A 22248-nucleotide genomic window follows, 5' to 3' on the forward strand; every position below is an offset into this window, starting at 1 on the left:
AATCAAACCTTGAAGTAATTACTACAACAGGCTGACTAATACATAGCAACGTCTGGGTATCCATGTACTTCAAATTCATAGATATTCAAAAATCCGTTAACTCCGAGTTGCATCTGAACAAACTGAGCCACCATTGGGTAGTGACAAGTAATTGTGGTGTAATGCTGGTTAAGGTAGCCACTGTGCTTTCCACACAAAGTATCAGGGCTACTAGGGAAAAACAGGTTGTTTTCAGATGTCAAAGCCATGATCATTACATCAACTGCCTTTTGCCAGATAGCGTCTCGTAAACCTGTAATAGAATTAATAGGTGACAACTAACATTTTCATAATTCCTTTACCTAACTTCTTTAATAAAGTGTTGCAGAATTTGAGCAACTTACAAAATTGATTTTGCTATCAATAAATCTTCCAATAATTAGATACCAATAAATAATTTACACATATATTTCACAAATATTGGTACTGATAGCACCAGTTTGGTCAGAAAAGCGACATTTGATTTGCTTCAGATGTATTCCAAAATTTAAACTGCAAAAAGTAGATGTTAGTGAAAGATTCTTAAATTGTCATGTCAGTCATTTCAGTAAACATGTTAGCAATTTTTTTGCGATATTTTTTATAAAACCACTTCTCTGCAGACACTTATGTTGAGTTATGAGAGATGTGCAATTTATTCATTGCATATGCATTGGATATTAAAAACAGTCTACCTTAGCTGCTAAGGTAAGTATCATAACAAGTTTATTTGGAAGATCATGAATAGCACATTTTTAAATTGATATAATGTTTAATATCAAAATCAAAAAATGTTTATCTATCTATAGAGCTTCAAAAGTTAGTAAACAAGAGATTTTTTTTCAAGTTATTTTATGTTGTCTATTTCAAGTTTAATGAAACATCCTCTTGATAAAATCAGTGTATTAGAAAAACTTACTTTAAACATAAGATTCTTACCAAAATTTGGCCTCAGAATTTACAGAAAGATGCTGAGCTAGCATAAGTAAAATTTTTAGATCAAGTTAAATCTACCTAGTAGAATGATAGAGTAAAAAATTCCAACCTCCTCTGTTCCGAATTCTAGTTGATATAACAATGCATCTCTTCTCCAAATCAACTCTTAGCCATGGATTCATTTCACTTTCTGTATGAGCAATAGACTGTTGCTCAAGGTCGAATGAAGGCGGTTCATAAACTCCATCTACAGCACGCCTTCCCTTATATTTAGGGCCCAAGACTGAAGACATAACCACTGGTCTGCCTATAAAAAAAGAGGTACAATGATTAGCTATGAGTTTGAGACTAGAGGACTAATACGCTACACTTGTATAGTCTTTAATTTTATGGTGCTAAAACCAAGGTAAAAATTCACCAAATAGGTTTTAAAAAATCGTATACATTTGGAAACTACCTTAAGGCTACATTGGTTATTGGAATCAGTGACAGGTTTACCTGAAAAGTTGATCTTTATAGCTCATGCAAGTTTCAGTGTCTACACATCTAAAACTAACTTAGCAAGATAAAATTGATTAAATTATATCATTCTTAGATTATTAGTATGCTGCCAGTCCTTGAAGACTCTTAGTTTTATGATATGTTAAAATCAGTTCTGTGTTCACAAAAATAGAAAATTGCTGAATATGATACTATAGTAAATTTAGAAAGCTTTTTTAGGAACGGTTGTAAAAGCAATGGTGTTAAACAATATTTACAATGAATTTTGTATCATTGTTAAACCATCCAAGTTTTTCTCAGATAATTTTCATTCCACAGCGCAAAAAGTAATAGTTTATATAATGGTGAACTCGGCATTCATATACCTTTTTTCAATGATTTCAGCTACCAAAAAGGATATAAAACAAAAAATGACCGAGCAGCCTTTATTTTGTCACACGTTTATAAAAAATTGGAAATTTTTAAGCTAAACATTTTTTAACTTGGTAAGCTCAAACAGATTTTTTTTCTACACCTTAATGTTTCATTCTAAACTTGAATCCAGTGCAATAATGTAGAATATATTTTTTTCATGCATGTTTCCTACACAACCCATAATTTCTTATTATTGAAAAAATGTTCTGTAATATTTTTGACAACTAGATGGTCGTAATTTTAAACCTCATTGCAAAGATATGTGAAATTGTAAAAAATAACCAAAACATTACTTGCAAATACCTAATAAAACTAAAAACCATGTTCCTCTGATGCTTAATGTTAAAAGGATCAACAGTATGCATTTACCTCTTGCTAAAAGTCTATCTAGTTCCAGCAGAAAAAGCTGTTCCGTATTAACTGCAACTCTCTGATCTGGGTTGACCTCCATGCCGCTAAACAATGTACACATCTTCTCCTCAATTTCATATGCAAAGCCAATGCAACCTTTTAAAAGGGTACATTTGGCGGCACACTGAATCTTGCTAGAGGTCTGGTCAAGAAATGCGGTAAGAGAAAAGGTTGTTGGAGCTTCACTGAGATGTACATATGTATTTACTTGAGGATTTACAGACGATATCAGTAACATGAGTATTCCCATCACTGCAAATAGAGTATTATTTCTTTGATAACTAAATGTTGCAAAAACTAACGTTTCTTAAGCTGCCCTGTGAAAACTTCTTCTGATTAGTTCAAATCTTTTGCATAAAACTTTAACTTAAAGTTAACAATACAGGCAAAAATAACTTTCTTTTTATGATGCAATGAGGTGAAGAAGTGATTAAAATTGGTTTTGACAGATTTTTAAAACCAACAACTTAAGCTGTGAATTATTACTAAAATATTTAAAAAGTAATATTAAATAAAATGAAAAGGTTTGGAATCTAATATTCCTTAAAATAGCTGTCTATAGTAGAAATAGTTTTCTCAACTTGTGACAAAGGTTTTCATGATCTAGATTTTGTAATCACACCAAAGCTAACTTTGATCACGTCAAAAAATTGCAAAAATGGGATTCCATTGTATCATTCATGTGACAGATAAGCCTTTCACCATAGTGATATTTGGTATTTTTAAAAGTTCTTTATTTTTACTAATTTTTATAATGCATCCATCAACTAACTAGATAGTGCTGACAAGTAAAGTTAGGTGGTTTTCAACTAGTTTTACCTATGCTTTATCATAACCTCTGGCCAGTCTGCTACAAGTTTTCCAATGGTTAAAAAATACAGTCAAAAGAAAGAGAATTATGATACGTATGTTAAAAACTGAAAATCATAAGCTCGCATGATACTTTGTATGATAGATTGAGTAACAGGAACATCAAATTAAACTTTTACCCATCAAGTATTAATTTAAAAGCACTTTGCATAATTATAAAAATATTTTATAAAAATCTATATTTTGCTAACTGAGATGATGAAAGGTATAATGTTTAATCATCTAGTAGTTGTGGAGTGGTGACTACTTAGCAATACTTCAAAAAGATTTTATCAGTAGAATCTTCCGTGTTGTAAAACAACTATTTTTAATTGTAGCTACCAAGAAACTCTTACAAATAGATCTTTAGAGACTGTTCTTACCACTTGAGATGTATTGAGAAAACCACAGTAATTAATGTGACTGAATATATCAATTTTTAGTAGCACATTAATTTATATTACTTGGAGAACTGCATGGCAAAGCTTTAACAGCTCTTAAGTTTGTTTCAATTTTTTGGCACCAGAATATTTTCCCCATGGCTCTTGCTTATTGATATTTTTAGAAAGAATTTTACTCCGTACTTTAATGTTTTGCGCATTTTATTATTTTTGTAAATGAAACATCAGCTTGTTGGTTAAAATTCATGCAACGGTAATACTGTTTTATTGTTTTTGTAATTTTATTTGGATTAAACATGTTTAACCTAGGCGAGGTTTTTTGGCCAAAGCTTAGTGCAATCACAGTAAGGCTAGAACTGATTTACTGAAAAAGTAACTTGCTTGAACAAATTTATTACGTCAAAACAAAGCAGTATACACTTTATAAGGCATACAAATAATCTTTATTTTGTATTGAACAAAGTTTATTGTGTAAACTTTTTGCAGTTCCCCTAAGCTTTTAGCTTTATAAGTTTTTGAAAACAGTTTCTAGATTCTTTAGGTTTTACGAATTTCCTGCAAGCAAAGTGATTTTACATGAAAAACAGTTACTATTCAAGCGTAGTGCTTAAAGCTAAACACTTCACTTTTAGGAAACTCTCTACCAATTTGTAATTAGTTGCTATTCAAAACTCCATACTTTTATAATTGTTTAAGATTCCTTGTTACATACACAAATATGTCCATATTGTCCTACAGTTTTTTGCTGTAGTCATGATCATAGCTGTATTGTTGTATGTTAAGGGTACTATGTTTTATGTGAATAAGACGACATTCATTTTTGTTGATTTTATGAAATTGTTATAATTGATGCTTTTGTCTAGGTGATTGTAATAATAATCCTACTGTTACTCAGTTTAAGGCCACCTTTTGCAAACTTATCAGCAAAAGTGGTGCATAATCAGAACCTGGTAAGACTGTTGATATTACTGCTCAAAACGAGATTCTCATCATACAGGCTACTCCAGAAGTTGATCAGTTTGTGGAGCCCAAAACGGTTTCAGATGTCAAACTTCTGTTAAAGGTATAGTCTATATAGCTGGTGACATACCCTACTAATTCTATAAGCACTTTGGTACAGTAAAATCCTCAGGATTATTTTTTGAAGTGTTGCGAGACAGTATATTTTCAATTTTGGTAAATATGTTAACATTGGAGAAAGAAAAGCTGACGTCGATACTAAAGATATGACTTTGAGTAAAGTTATGCAACACCTGTTAGCCAAAACCTTTGCTCAATGCAGCATACTTGAGAATATTTACCTAGCACAATAAGCTCGTGTTTAAAAAGATACATTCAGCTCAGCAGAATGTATAATGCTGAACACTCATATCATTTTTCTCCTTTGTTGTAAAATTTAATTGGTAATTATTGCCAAAACCGTCAAACAGCAAGCTAGATGACGTCGGACAGAGAGCGAGCAAGCAGTGGGTTAGAAAATGAGGAACATTCAAGAGCTGAAGAAACATGTGTGGAGTTCAACAAAAATAATAAAAATGAGTGAAGTACTGAACTGATGATCGAGTTTAGAGCACAGATTATTAAACAAACCGTCTGTTTAGAATGCTTTTTCTTTTCCTAGAACTGATGAAATCTTAGAGGTGTCTGTAAGCAAGTTTGTATTTTTGTTTACTCAATAACTATCTAAAGAGATGTTAACAGTTTTCGCTAAGTCTAGAAGCTAGCGAGCTTCTGAGTCTTTTTATCCAAAAGAGAAGATTGTGGTAAAAATTTTTGTCGATTTTCTCACCGTCCATCAAAATAATTTCTAAGGAATGCTAAATAAACTTTACAGAGATTTCTTTGGATAAATTTTGTTGTTGTTTAAATACACTATTGTTATCAGTGCTGAAATTGACAGGCACATCACCAATACCCGAGGAATATGGAGGAGACTAAGATGGTAACACTCTATAATTACTTTAATCATGCCAACACTAAGCGAGGAAAGACAACTGATAAAGAAATAATACCACTTGTTCGGACTTGGCTTCCTAACATACTTGTGTCAAAACTCACGCCTTTTTAAAACTTGCAGGCTTCTGCAGACAATATATCAACAACTGTGCTGCAGCTGTATGAATACTAAAAATTTTACCAAAAAGAACTGGAGTTTACAAAAAGCTTGTAGAAGTTTGATTCATGCTTGTTAAGCTTTTTGGTTATAATGTGTTATAGCTGTAAGTTGGAATATTTTTCTGCATGCAGACATTATTGACTAAGTTGCTGGTTTTTATACTCTTAAAAAATAAGACATCTGATGCAGTCTTAGCTTATTCTGAAACAAGGGGCTCTATTTGGGCAAAACCTTTATCTGACAAAAAAGGTGTTGGTTGCTTTACACGTTGTCCAGAACTAGGAATATCTCAATAAAAACACATTTTAAGTGTTACACAAGCTGTGCATCATTGCAATAGTTGAAACATACAGCCTGCTAGTCAAAGGACAAGTTGACATAATATTCTGACAGAGTTCTCGCATTTCATCGACCATTGGTGTTTTCATAAATTTGGGTAAGGGAAAGCATTGCTGGAGCATCACTAAACTGATCAAATGTATTTACTAGAAGATCTACAAGAGATGAAAGAAACACAAAAATTCTCATTTCTGCAAAGAGAAAATTATTTTTTATACCAAAATTTCATAATGACTAGCGTTTCTCAAGCCTTTCTATGCTAAAGTTAGTGGATTGCTTCGAATTTAATGCATAAGTGGTGAACTTGTAGTTAAAAATGTATGTATAGACAATTTTCATTTTGACCTCAGGTTTTTAGATTCAGCCCCACCTCATCACTTCGAGTGTCACAAACCAAATGCTCATCAGACAGAGTGCTTTATTTTCTAAATCTTTGTCTATACCAACTTTTAGATAATTACAAAACTCTCATAAAAATAATCAATGCTTTACCTTTTTATGACTTGGGCAGAAGCAAACAGACATTTAATTGGTTTGTGCTGTGATGAATGGTTATTACATTAGATACCTAGAATTCATCTCTGGTGACCGAACATGTGTTTTTTTCCAATTTGCAAGCTGCTACATACAATAAGTTAACGACGGTGCTGAAGTTAGTTGTGAGACAACTAAAAAATTACAAAAAAAGCTGGAGTTTACAAACTGCTGAAATCTTTTAAAAATTTAATTTAAACAATTAAAAAACTTGACTGGCCAGTTTATGCCAGTTAAGTTTTTTAATTTTTAAGTTTTCGAGCCATAATTTAGAATTATTTTCTGAATGAAGATTTGAGTTACTGGAGTGTTGCTGTTGTACTCTCTGAAAAAAAAACGAGCATCTCATGCAGTCTTTGCATGTCAGAGAAATGTGATGACTCTATCTGAGAAATACTATTGTATGAGTAAAAGAGTTTTTGGTTGTTTTACATCTTGTCCCAAATTTTTGAATATTTTAATGAAAATATTTTAGATGTTATGTATACCAGAAGCATGGAGCCAACATATTCAAGTGACAATTTGACAAAATTTCTGACCGAGTTCTCATGTTTGATCAAACACTGGTGTGATCATAAGTTTTGGCTAGCGAAAATATCGCTGGAGCGTCATTGAAGTGGCCAAATATATTTTTTATAGGATTTATAGGGAATTCCAGAATTATAGATACTAAAATTAATGCGAAAAGTATTCCTTCTTTGATATTAAAATGTCATGGCTAGCGTTTCCTGAGCCCCATAGAGCTAAAGTTGGTTGATTGCTTTGAGTTTATAATGTATAAGGTTTGAACTTGTAGTTTGCCATGTTTAAATAATTTTGTTTTTATGATAAAACTAAAAAAAAGGAAAGCATCAAAGTTCTAACATCGATTTAAGAAAATATGAATTACCTAAACCAAACATTAGGAGATTAACAAGTCAGGAAAGTCTAAAGATACAGTAGTTCCACTATATATATATTAATGTGAACAGTAAAAATCATACATTTTTATATACTTATATATAAATACTTCATACAAAATTGATATTTTACTAACTGAGATAAAAAAATACTTATGTTTAATCTTCCCGCAATGGCGGAATAGTGATTACTTAGCAAGATTTTAAAAACTTTTCATCAACAAACGGTCTAATGTTGTATAACAACTATCTTTTATCTTAGCTACAGAGAAACTCTTACAGTAGATAGTAAGAGAGTTGCCTTGCTACAACTGATGCGTTAAAAAGCTGAGTAATTACTGTGAGCAAAGTATCTCTTCGTAGTAAAACATTTATTCATACCACATGGAGAACTGCATGTCAAAACCCTACATCTCAAAAATGTGTACCAAGTCTTTTCACTTGAGAATTATCTTTTTTGAATTTTTTTGAGAAGAAGATATAATCATGTACTTGACCGTCTTGCTTGTTTGTTATAGTTTGTCGTAGCTGGAACATAATTGTGATTGCTAAATGTTGGTCTGTAGTAATACTTTTATCAATTATGTGTGTGTTTTTATTTTTTCTATAACTTTTTTTGCAAGAGTGATTTTTAACTCATTTTCTTAAAGATGAAGAACCATTGAAAACTAAAAAAAGTATTGCAATAAAGTATGAAATGTCAGAAAACCTGGTATAAATAATGCTATCATATAATTTGTTTTTACGAAATAGTTTTATATCATCCTGTGTTGTATATTATATCATTAATTTTAGTAATAGTTTTATGAACTTTGGAGCTGTTTAAAGTTTTAAGCGGGTTCCTCAAATCTTTAGATTCAGCCCAACCTCATCACATCGAGTGTCACAAACCAAATGCTTATCAGACAGAGTGGTTTATCTTCTAAAGCTTTGTCTAGCACAACTATTAGATAATTACAAAACTCTCATAAAAATAATCAATACTTTACACTGTTATCACTTTTGCACACAAATACAAATATGTAAACGGCTTTAGATCTGATGTCTTTTTAATGATATGGTTTACCAGTAATCATATATGGTGTCAAACAAGCATTTACTTAGCAAAATACAAGCTAGACCGCTTTAGCTAAAAACCTTCAAATGTTGCTTAAGAAGTTTTCCTGTTTACTCTAAATAAACTAAGGAAAGAAAAAACTCATATTTAGTTAGACTGGCCCTCAACCATAAAAAATAGTATTTAAAAGTCTCATAATTTGTTATTACTTTACTTAAAATTCACAGCAACTCCACCAGTAATGAATTAAAAGCTTGCAAAAAAGTGTAGAGATTTGGCGAGCTATTCTCTATGTGCTTCAGTTCCTACACATTGCACTATTTTAACACTTATCAGAGTACATTTATGATGCCTCGTTATGTAGTATTGTGGATTTTGTTCAAACTGAAAATTTTCCCACCATTTCTTGGTGCATTAAACTTTATATGTGTATAATTTATACACTGTTTCCCTTCATCCTTTCATGAAAAAAAAACCGTTTTGTTTTGCATTGTCAAATCAGATACTAAGCCCCTGCGACTACCATAAACAGTAATGAATTTAGGCTATATGAAATTTTAGGCTATATAATTACATATATTAAATTATTTTACACTGTATACTATATCAATAGTACTGCTGATAGTTTCATGAACACTGAAGCTGTTGAAGTTTCTGAGTGGGTTCCTCAGATCTTTAGATTCATTAACCTCCTCTCATCAAGTGTCACACACCAAACGCTTATCAGACAGAGTGGTTTATCTTCTAAAGCTTTGTCTAGCACCTCTATTTGATAATTACAAAACTCTCATTAGAATAATCAATACTTTACACTGTTATCACTTGGGCAGAAGCAAACAGATGTTTAATTGGTTTTCTAAGATTTTTAGTTTTCGAGTCATTGAGCCATAATTTAGAATTTTTCTCTGAGTGAAGATTTGAGTTACTGGAGTGTTGCTGTTGCACTCGCACAAAAATGGAGCCTCTCATGCGGTTTTTGCATACCAGAGAAAAATGATGACTCTATCTGAGAAATACTATTGTATGAGTAAAAGGGTTTTTGGTTGTTTTACATCTTGTCCCAAATTTTTGAATATTTCATTGAAAACATTTTTAAATGTCATGTATACCAGAAGCATAGTTTCTCTTATTAAGCTGACAATTTGACACAATTTCTGACAGAGTTCTCATGTTTGATCAAACACCGGTGTGATCATGAATGCCTATGCATGTCTATGCATTGTCTATAGAATTTATAGGTGTTACCAGAAATGCACATACTCAAATTACTGCTAAAAGTATTCGTTTTTTGATATCAAAATGTTACAGCTAGCGTATCCTGAGCCCCGTAGTACTAAAGTTGGTTGACTGCTTTCAATTTATATTGCATCAGGTTTGAACTTGTATTTGAAGACGTTTGTGTAGATAATTTTCCTTTTAAGATAAAACTAAAAAGTAGGGAAATATCAGCGTTCTATTATTGATTTAGGAAAAACTGAAATTTTTAGAGGTAAAACCTTACTAACATGAAAACAATAATTGAAAAGGAAGAAGTTCCAAACCTACTGCTGCTTAAAAATTTCTTTCTATTTTGCTTTTGCAGCATAATTTTTTAATATTCACGCAGTAGCAATAATTCTCTAAACTTTGTAAAACTAAACCAAAAAATAACTACTTTGAAAGAACCAGGAAATTTACTCATAATGGACTTTATAGTTTCATTCACACAAATGAATAAGATATATTTATAGGTTTTTTATTGTACTACATTTAGGGCATTAAAAAGATCTTCACCCTTGATAGCAACAACAGTGTATTGATCAGTAAATTTGTCAGTTCAGCCAGTACAACTGCATTTGATCAGAACTTCTTAAAAAGCTGCCCTATAGAAGAACCATTGAAAACTGAAAAAATAATTGCAATCAAGTATGAGGTGTCAAAAAATCTGGTATACTTTATGTTATAATATAATTTGTTATACAAAATAGTTTTATATCATCCTGTGTTGTATATAATATCATTAATATTAGTGATAGTTTTATGAACTTCAAAGCTGTTTAAAGTTTTGAGGGGGTTCCTCAGATATTTACATTTAGTTCCACCCTATCACACCGAGTGTCACAAACCAAATGCTTATCAGACAGAGTGGTTTATCTTTTAAATCTTTATCTAGTACAACTTTTAGATAATTAAAAAACTCTCATAAAAATAATCAATACTTTACGCCATTATCACTTTTGCAGACGCAAACAGATATTTAACTGGTTTGTGCTGCGACGTCTGTTTAATAAATTTGTTTCCGAGTAAACATCTCTTGTGTCAAAAAAGCCTTTACTTAGCAAAATGCAAGCTAAGCCTCTTTAGCTAAAAACCTTCTAATGTTGCTTAAGAAATTTTCCGGTTTACTCTAAATAAATTATCTAATAAAAGATATAGATCCTAGTTAGCTACACTGACAATTAATCATAAAAATATTAGTCATAAGTCCCATCTTTTGTTATTACTTCACTTTACTTAAAATTCAGCGCAACTCCACCAGTCATGAACTAGAAGCTTACAAAAATGTAGAGAGTTGGCGAGCTATTCTCTATGCGCACAAGTTCCTACACATTGCACTATTTTAACACTTATTAGAGTACATTTATGATGCCTTGTTATACAATATTGTAGATTTTGCTCAAACTGGAAATTATTTCACTATTTCTTGGTACATTAAACTTTAAATGTACATAATTTGCACACTTTTTATGACTCTTTATGTTGGTCAAGCTCAGACATGTGAGTTTGGTTAAAATTTGCCATCACATGAATAAGTTTTTTGTTGATCAATACACATTACATGTATATACCAAACATTATCAGAAATTTGACAGTCATACTTCTCTGGTTGAGCTGTCGCTCAAATGTATCTGATAAGCTTTACCGATTTATTTGTATATTCATTATTTCAAATATTTAGCTGCTCTTCATTAAATTTATAAAGAATGAAATCTATTTGTTCTTCATAAAATCTAAAAGCGTAAACTGAAAAAGCTACATGTAGTAGCAGTGAGGCTCTTTAAAAAAATACATGTATTACGCAATATCCTCAAATTTATTTTCATGTAATCCATTATTCTAAATAAAAGAAAATCTGTTTTATCATGACGGAATACGCCAAAAGTTCAAAATCTGTTTGAATAACTAACAAATTTCTGGCTTATTCACACTATATCACCGTATCTCGAGACTGATGCCGCAATAGTTTGGTGATCATTGATGATAACAATGTCCATATTATCACACAACCATCAGCGTTGGCATGATCAAATAGTTTGTGACGTAGTGTTCCAATTTTTCTCTTCAATCTATCATGGAAAAAACCGTCTTGTTTTTGCATACTCAAATCAAATACTAAACCCTTGTGACTACCGCAAACATAAATGAATAATTCACGCTATCCTTGAAAGCGAAATACTAGCGCCGAAATGGTTTACATTATCCAATCTGTCATCAGAGATTGACAAAATATTGGTAAAGTTTGACAGATGCAAACGTTTTTGAGATATCTGCAACCTGGATCTGCTCCTGGTTCCTATTATCGAAGATGAGCGACCAAAGGAAAAGGCCAGCATACGACGATATAGTGTGAACCAGCCTCTAACCAGAAAAAACAGTTACATCAGAAATTAGAAAACAAACTCATTTAATCGGTGCAATAGTTCATTTACATACCATTAATAATCATTAATTGGTACATTAATTTTTTGTTTGATGTAATCACACATAGCTTTCAAAGCAACTGCTAACAAAACTAAATAGGTATCTAAAGTAAAATACAAATTTCTTTATAAACATATCAACTTTCGTAAAAATATACCTGTAAAACGTTTCACTCGTTGTTGGAGCATCTTGGAGCTCAGACCCTTCCTCTTGCTGAAAGAAAATGTGCGAGTGCATCACATTGTGCAAAGCGTTATTTTTATACTTTTAAAATAATCAATATGACCTGCTCTTGTTTAGAAAAATTTATAAAGAATACCTGTGAAACGACCAATCATGTGTTTTGTTAATTGTGATTATGAAACAGGCAGTATTACAGGTCCACCTTGCAATCGTTGCATGAAGGAAACTCACTTAGTTGTAGCATTACAAAAGCAGATATTTGATTTTACTACACTCACTAATGCTACTTAATACATTGGCTCAGTCAATTTATTATAACTCTAATAGTCACTCATCAACACCTTGACCTTGAATGTCAATGCAACCGTGACCACATAATCAACATTGTGCAAAAGAATTATTCTGTGAAGCTCTGACCAAAATATTCAAGTTTTCATAGTTGACAAGCGAGATTGTCTGTGTAATCCCTGACACCTGTTTTGAAAATTTTCTCAAATTGCTAACATTGTGTATTGCTAATATTGTGGATTTAAAGGAAAAACTTTCAGAGTTAGTGAGATACCTATTTTGGTAAGAAGGCGCTAAATTAATCATGTTTAGGTGATATATAACCCTGATTGCATTTCTAGTTTTTTATTATTATTATTAATAAATTTTATTACCATAATTATTTTTATTATTTATTAGTATCAGTAACCCTACGTTATGACAAGCACTTCTAGTTCTACCGGAAAGCCGTTATTAAATTTTGACGCTCACTCGAAAATTTATTTTTTCTATTCAGGCTGGTCTAATCATGTAGTCATAATCTGATCTGTGAACCATGCTTTTTGATAAATGGCAGGAACAATTCCTTTGATGCTTTTCAACTATCACAGTTGACCAAAAGGCTCCCCGTAGTTATCAAATAATGATATCTCGAGCGAGTTTCTTAATAATCTTTTTTTTTCTATACCATTACATTGGTTTTAGAGTGAGGTACGCTAGTTGGTCAGCCACCATCGATGACCAAATTCAGCAAATCAGTGGCTCTAAAAGTTTTTGAGACACTGGTTGATGTATGCATGCTTTGTATATCCTTTGTATCCAAGCAATGTGAGCATGCTCTTGAAATCCTCAGTAACAAAACGTTCTTGGTCAAGTGTATTTGTTTAAAACTATTATTATTTCAGTTTGTTTACAGTTATATAATGAGCTTAATCAAAAGGAACCACTGAGCTTGTTTTTCTATTTCCAAACAAATTACCTATGTGAATGCTTGTTTGAACATGCATTTAGTGACAGTGAACAAAATTTAGTTTTATTATCTGTACTTCATAAAGTTAAGCTCATCTGATTTTAGTTTTTATTTGTTTAGCTGTGGGTTCCTTTGACCAGGCAGCCAATGCATGTGTTGCTGTGACAGGTGGTTTAGCAGACATGTTTTACACAACAATAGACTCCAGCAAACTTTGTGGACACCACCAAAGAACCCTCAACCGTTATTATACATTGACTAGCTGTGCTACCTGGCGTTATAATGGTAAGTTTTAAAATTTAATAACTTGATAAACGTGTTTCGTTGAAATAAATTAGAAGATGAAATTAAAATTTAAAGGTTTTTAATTGTAAATCTGAAATTGCTAGCAACTAATGGCTAAATATAGTCGGTTTCGCTACGATTACAATCAAAAACCGTTTGGTATACAGTTATTCGATTTCACTTCGTTTCAGTGTTGGCATGCAAAATTGGCATATAGGCTGATATCGTAGCTTATAAGTACTAATCATCATCATTAAAAAATAGGGCTAAAATACTATTTTAACCTTAGTAACTATAGGTAAATAAAATGATTTCAGTGAATTTAGTGGCTATGGTCTGCGCGCCCAAGATAATATAACATTACAATGTACTATGTAAAGAGTTTACCTTCAAGACAAATGCATATCATAAACGGTGAATCTAACTTGAATGCATTAAGTTTGCTAAACACATACTTGTAGGAAGTTTTAGTATGTATTTTAGAAAATATTTAATTTTTAACATTAGTTATTTCATAGCAAAAAAATTTGATCGGATCCTGGATATTATACTGCATAACGGATACAGATAATTCGCCATCGCAAGTTTAGCAAATTATATTTTTTATTAACGTACATAATCAGTTCAAAATTTGCCAAATTTTAGTTTGAGATTAATTATTATGGAGTCAAATAAACTAATCCCAATGAAAAAAACGAATATGCATTGCGTTGCATATTCTTAGATCCCAAAATAGTTCTGAACAGAAGCATCGTAACTCGTCTACGCTGAAGGCTGAAATAATGAGCATGCGCATTGTGTATATATTATTTTTAAACATCTTTGATCATTATGGCATTCTAGCTCAGTGGTAGAGTGTCTGGATTAAAAAGTTCTCATAAAATCATTGTGAGTTCAAATCCGTCGCGACGCGTGTTTTTAATATCACTATTTTAAGATCTGTACCCGGAATGCGTAGCAAAATATTCGCATATGTATCTACATACAGACATACTTTGAGAAATATATACATAATTATAGTAACTAAAAGCAAGTGCATAAGCATAAAAAAGATAACTCTACACTAAAAACCTAAAATATAATTACTGGAGCATGAAACAATAGAAAAAAGTATTAAGAAGAAAATAAACTTTTAGTAATAACGCAACAAATTTGTTTCATGCAATGCACTCCTCAGGCGCAGTTGGACTAGAATGATGAGTTGTTACAGTACTGAAATGCTAGAAATGGACTCGATGTTTTAACCATATGATTTAGTGCTAAGTGTAGCCAAGAAGTTACTCATAGCATGTATGCAATGAGAAGATAACTCATTTATTTTATTCAATTTGCTCAAGTGTGGTTTGCATATTATGAAGTATTTTCCTGGTAAACAGCGTTTGCATTATTTTGTTTGTTTATATATGGTTGTTCTTTAGCTTAAATTTTCCATATTATCTTGTATGCTGAGTTGCTGCCTTTCAACTTTTAAATGTGCTTGCTAAGTTCTGTGTGGTGCTGGTTGTTTTGGTGGAAAACGAGGCCTCATGATTGTTAAATCTAGTTTCAAATTCTGCTGGGCAAAGTACTATGCAGATTTCTTCGTGGTTGTTTTTATGTTTATTCACTGTTGCTTGGTATATCACATTCCTAGCTCGGCATTTTCCTTCCAAAGCGCTATTGTCCTTTTGTCTGCAGTTGCAACTTTTTTCTTTGTCTTCTTCTTGTTGTGTAATAGTTTTACTGAGCTTTTTGTTGCTCGCATCAATAATTGCATTCATGTTTGGCATTACTGAGTAGCTGAGTTTTAAAGGGAGGGTGAAAACAATTTGCTGATGAAAGCCAACTTTTACCCTATTTGTTTTGTGTAATTTACTACGCTTAGCAAGATATAAATTATTTCTTACAACATTTAAATACTCAAAATATAATTTTAAAAACAAAAAATGCCCGTGCATTCACATATAACTGAGTACAGAGTCTTTTTTCAACTGCATATTTTGCAAAAATCGGATAAATAACGGCATTGCAAAAATGTGTGTGAAACGGACTCGCCACTAAGAACGCTGATTCTTAATCAATCATCCAATCACGCAAAACGTAGCGTTTGACTTGCTTCGTTATTATCTAATGTGATGGAGACCGCACGTTTCCGCAATTGTGACAACCCAGAAACAAGTGCTCATATGAAAAACAATCTATGATTGTCTTTGCTAAAACGTATTGCTAAAAAATTTCAACAATAATTTATTTATATCATTATTTTATTACACTCACAACACAAAGGCTAAAAGACTCACTGCTACAACAACTACTTCTTTCTCGTCTACGGATACCTTGGAAGAAAAAACCGAAAAGTTATTCATCCATGCGTTGTTTCTTACATAATGTTGCCTGATCTAAATGGGAGTTATGCAGGCTTCAAAAATATAGAATTAGAAAATGATGATCAGAATGACGCGGAGGAAGTAGAGCTTGTTATTATGAATGAAGGAAATCAATGTAAGTTCGGATGTGAGTTGAGAAAAATAAAGTTCTCAGAAATATTTTAACTGAATATGACAGCATCTTTACTTGGCTGATGTTCATGTCTTGTACGGTGAATAAGTAATTTTAACAAAATAATACCATCATAATGTGTGGTTTGATGAATAATTATTTTTCAATAATTCGACTTGAACCAGGACATGAAAAAACCACATTTAACAGTTTACGTTACATAAATCTAAGTCATGTTATACAAAGAACAGCAGAATATTTATAATTTGAATAGCCTGTTATATTAATTTAATCAAAACGATACCTCATATAAAACTAAGGATTGGGTAAAACTTTCATGTGAAGCTTGAGCTGTGCATTTCTATTGCTGTTCTACCTTCTGGCTTTGTAAGTTGTTTTAAAAGTGAAGCTGCTAAGTCCTGCAATTTATATATTTATATTCATTCACAATATAACTATTATCTACATGTAGAGCAATTAAAAGTATAACAAGCCGGTTGTTTTTTTTGTGTGTTGCACAAAATACAATTTCTGCATAAATTTATCTTTAATGTTGTACAAGCTGTAAAATGTGTATCCTTGCTGAAGAGTAGTATAATCCATATATAATTTTATTGTAGATACAGCTTAGTCAGAACTTCTCTTCCCACATTCGTGTTGTGATCTATCACTGCTAGTTTGATTCTCGTAAAATATCCTGGGGGATCAAAGTCTATTCGCTTTGGTGCATAACTTAATATTAGGGTGATGGCCATGGTTCAACAGACGCAATGTGTTTAGCAGTATCGCTTGCCCTAGCGCATCACAAAGAACTTTGTGCCCTGCACTTCCTGAAATTTCACCTTTCTTTCCATTTCTCTGCAAACATATCAAATTATTCGTTGTTATTTTTCAATATATTGTAAACCTGCAAAGTTTCTGTTTATTCAAATGTCAACCAGCTGCAGAATATTTACCATTTGTACAACCTTTGTTTAGTATTACTCTACAGGAGGAAAATTTTTGATGGTTATAAAAATTCGCGATTTCGCAAACAGTCAATTCCACGAATTATTAAATTCAGCAAAATATTAGTTCTATTTTTAATCGCAAGGAAAAATAACTACTGCCTCAAAAATAAAAACTAGCCGCTAGGCATAAATACTAAACGTAATTGAGGTCCAAAACCTTTTTAAAATCATTGCTGGCGCTTTGAGTTAACCCCATTGCCAATGGATCACATTTCTTTACAAAATTATTCAAGCTTGTCACAAGATATGCAGAATGGCATCATCTCAAAAGTAGCCACTGGGCAGAAATCCTAAACATAGCCGAGTTCTAAAAATTTTTTAAAATCATCGTCGGGGCTTCGAGTTTTATTGCCATTGAATCACACTTGTTTACAAAATTATTCAAGGTTTGCACAAGCTATTCGGCCTGGCTTCGTCATTGCAAAAATCTCACCTGCAGTTTTTTGACATTAAAATCAACTCCATCAATCTCTAAAACCATAGTTGAAGACAAAAATGATTCTGATCTGGACATTATGGTATGTAGATGATTTGCTGTGCAGATACGTTTTTCCATAAGTAACTGTGTTAGTTAATTCTTTTGTTTAAAAACTCATCACTTTCACTAAATACATCAGCTATTGTTTTTGTGCTTCCTTAACACTTATTAATATTTTTCTTTTTTGTGCTTACTGCAGATTGAGAATAAAATATTACCTATTCTGATTACGAAAACTAGAGAGAAGTAGTAATATTCGTCAAGGCAGGAATATTGGCAGAGAAGCAACTAGTCAGCCTAGACCCCTTCATTAACAACAACTCCTTGATATCGCTGCGGCAAACATGATTATATTATATATTTTATTTCATGTATAGATATATTATAATTAAATACAAACTTGAGTGTACGAATAAATATCTCAAATACAAATGATATTTTACAAACGATGAATGGAATAAATATAAACAATTTAGTCCATATGGCGATTGTCTAGCAAGAAAATTAAACTGGTACTCTTGATAAGTAAACACTAGCGTATTATGGTGCTCTCTGACTAGTTATTTTGGTAATAGCAGCTCTATATTGCTGTCACTGTTTTGAGTAAATGTTAAAGGTGATTCTCTTGCTACTACATGGCTGGTAAGGAGGTTATCATCGGAACTCTCCTCGTGGCTTACTATTGCAAAGTTCTTCCGGTTGGCCAAAACTTTGTGCTCGTAAAGGCGTTTTTGTTCCTGTTTCAAAACAAATATATTCTTCTTGTTAGCAGCTGTGGTCACTTCTACCTCAATTTCAAGGCCTCCCTAAATGATTGGTGATCTTCTAAGAATGACATCTACAACCCTTGCAGTCATTGCGCTTCCGTGTATGAAGAAAAAACTCTCTCTCACACTAAAACAAATAGCAAAGCGGTGGGGATGGAAAAAATAAACATTGAGTTTTACCGAAAAACTAAAGGAAAATTCAACTAATTTAGTAAATGGTTTTGAAGAAAACTCATTACTTATAAGCTGTTGGTTCATCAAAGGCCTCCAAATTGATGAATATTGGTGAACACCTCTGAATGCAGCAAAAGATTTATAGCTTAGCACGATCGACTCGTAGTTGTAAACTAAATAGAAACTGAAACACGCAATGTGCACATAATTAAATCTACTGCTAGCGGCAATAGAGTTAATCCTTCATAAAGAGTGACAGTGTTCAGCCGCGAAAAAATTAATCCGCAAATATGCATGAAATGGCAAATTTTGTGAAATTTAACTCCCCGAATAAATTCATCATGCAGGGTATGCAATAAATGACTACATCCTCCTTTATCACGAACCAAAGGTATTTTAAGTGATATATAAAATATTATATTACACATTTGCCTGTGCTTTGTAATTTCTGAATATATGTTATTAGAATCAACATACAGTTTTCATGCCAACATCTGGTGCAAATAATATATTTTTTCATCACTCACAGATAAATTGGTTTATGAGAGCAACGGATAAACTTGTTGTGTCCTGGAAAGCTCCTATGAATATTAGCGACATGGTATCTTAAGCTAAGTGCCATCTCAATCAATAGCTCAGCATCGCCTTCACATTGAACCGCAGAATACCACACATGGTTCTTTATTTCCTTTATCCAAGGGAGCAACTCTTTTTGTTCTTTGCACACACTTTCTCTAGTCAGATTTTTGAACAGATTCTCGATCCAATGCCATACATCCTATCAAAAAATTACAAATAAATACCACTAAAGTTTATACGTTTGAAATGTTTCTAAACCATTACCTACAGTGCCACCACCAGTACCTCAAATACTATCTTGTTAACCGCTATCTACCACCATGACCAATGCACACTAACACTACACATAGTTAAATAGTGATACCTGATTGTAAGTATAGGCTAATCGCTTCATGCGATCTGTAGCGCCTACATTAGTAATGGTAGCATGAATATAAAAATAGTAATGCAATCCAAATTTTTTAATTATATTAGTAATGTATTTTATGAACAATTAAGGCATTTCTGACAATTCAGACCAAGCAGAAAATTTAAATTCCCCGTTGCAAAGATATTTCTAGCTTTTACTCAGTTAGCCAAGTTAACTCAAGTGACTCAGGTTAAAGTCAAACGTATGAAACTCAGCCTGAGTCTCATTGTCACGCAGTCATGTTAAATCATTGCTTTGCCCTCATGTACAGTGCTAAATATTTCCAACTATTATAGTTGTAAATTTATATTATAAAACTACTAAATTGGTTATTAATATTTATTTAAAATTATTTATAAATCACTTACCGTTGAGGTTTTCCTGTTCGATGATGCCCTCTTGCTGTATGGTACAACACCATTAGAGAATGGAGCTTCTCCCTTTTTCACCCTTAATCTTGTGGCTGTCCCAAAGTTTTCAGAATGAAGCTGGCTCTCATGGAAGTGCCAAATGCACACGGCCGCACTAGCAGGTTGTCTGCCAAAAGTTAAATAGGCACGCTTTGCTTTAGACAGCCACAATTCTGCTAAATTTGGCGACTGAGAAACAGGTACTATAAAAGAAGTTATGCCACGACTTCTAATGTCATGTTCACAACTAGCAAAGAGACATCTACGCATTGTAACTAACTGATTGTGGCTAAACAAGAAAATTCAAATGTGTTAGACATAATCTCACAAAGGAATAAGTTACCGGAAATGGCCGAGTTACAACTCAGTGATGGTCCGAGGTGAAAGCTCGAAAATATACTTTCAACTTTGAACTTGCTTAACTAGTAAAATTATGTGCTAAAATTCTGTTTTCTCATTCAATTAACGTTGTATGATGCATTACCAAGCATATAAAACATTCTCAAAAATACATATTTATTTTCACTTTGTTTCACTCAGTTTGGTTACTCTATGAAAAATGTACCAATACCAGAAAATCAAATTACCAACAAAGATTAATAGAAGTGACCGAGAGGCTAACTCACCAAATGAGAAGTAAAGCTTACTTTTACTTGAACCCAAATCAGCAACCAGAAAAAAAATGAAAATAGGGATTTAAAACAAAGCAACTGCCACCTTTAATAAAAGAATTGTCAGATTTTGAAAATAAGATAACCAAAATGGTAAAAAACATAAAATTCAAGCCATACACCAATGAGCTTCAACGAGACTACTTCAAAACACTAAGACAATACAAGCAAACAAAAAATACATGTACTTGTCAAAGCCAACACAGCAACCAATTTACACAGACTTGAAAATAATGAATACAACAAAATGTTGCAAAATAATGTGACCAAAAATACACAAACATTGACAAGACAGCAGTAAACCAAATTAAATCAGAAGACAAAGAATAAGCACACAAATTAGGAATTGAAAAAAGGAATATATATATATATGTATGTGTATGTGTATATATATATATATATATATATATATATATATATATATATATATATATATATACATATATATATATACATATATATATATATATACATATATTTAACAATTATATTTATATATATATATATATATATATATATATATATATATATATATATATATATATGTATGAATGTTTGACATGTCGAAGTAGTGGAACACTCTGGTACATTCCCCTGATCCCGTATTTTAATATTTCTCTTTCAGTGTTTGCTGAAACTGTCTGTTTGTCAGAGATGGCCCCACGCCCTGTGTTTGTGTAAGTGACATAGGAGAAGAGAATTACCTAACATCCAAAAATATGAAATGTTATTTATGCAAATTCATATTGTATGTGAAAAATCTTTTTTAAGCATATATCACTCGATTTTTTTACCAACAAGTATTTAGTACCCTATGAAATACAAGTTTATTTGAAAAAACTAAATATGTGTGTGGTTGTGTTCGTTTTTCAAAGCTTTTCAAGTACCCGCATAAATAAGGTTAAAAGCTCCTTACTATCTGTTCTCAAATATAAAACTTACTTTTAATTGAGAACTTACAAATAAATTGTAAATTGCAAAGAACTTGTAAATAAAAAACCTTTTGTTTATGTGCACTTGAAGGTAAAACCTTTTAAATTATTTCATTCTTGTAAGGTTCAGTTTTTACTCCTGTTGAAATTTAAAATTAACTTGTATTCCATATTAGAAGGTTAGTTCATGATCCTGTTTCAAATATTTTAACAATGGTAGTAACAAATTTTCTAGAGATTTTTAAAGTCTTGTCCAACCAGGTTTAACTTATAGCTTTTGAACCTGTTCGCTGATGGAGCTGCAAGCTAATTTTTAAGACCGCTTTGTACTGTGTTTTAATGATAATTTCCCAGCAAACGTTTTTACCTAAGCTCAGTTGTACTTGAAATTTAAAACAGAAAAGTGATGAATGCACATGTATTTTTTAATTTGCTTTGAATGTTATCTACTGCAGAAGCATACATATAACTGGTAGTCA

The 22248-nt window shown here is 32.0% G+C and overlaps 1 protein-coding gene across 1 annotated transcript in view; it reads right to left on the reverse strand.

Moving 5' to 3' along the window:
• Window positions 1–35: 35 nt before the first annotated feature.
• Window positions 36–22248, reverse strand: part of LOC137397141 (uncharacterized) — a 37067-nt gene continuing 14854 nt past the window's right edge. The window contains exons 3-7 of the mRNA XM_068083429.1: window positions 20125–20369; window positions 18463–18633; window positions 2239–2422; window positions 1064–1261; window positions 36–292 (exon numbers count right to left, since the gene is read on the reverse strand). Coding sequence (XP_067939530.1) covers window positions 36–292; window positions 1064–1261; window positions 2239–2422; window positions 18463–18633; window positions 20125–20369 — 1055 coding nt within the window. The remainder of the gene's footprint in view (window positions 293–1063; window positions 1262–2238; window positions 2423–18462; window positions 18634–20124; window positions 20370–22248) is intronic.

This window comes from Watersipora subatra, chromosome 5 (genome assembly GCF_963576615.1).
Source record: "Watersipora subatra chromosome 5, tzWatSuba1.1, whole genome shotgun sequence".
In the NCBI taxonomy this organism is placed as follows: Eukaryota; Metazoa; Bryozoa; class Gymnolaemata; order Cheilostomatida; family Watersiporidae; genus Watersipora; species Watersipora subatra.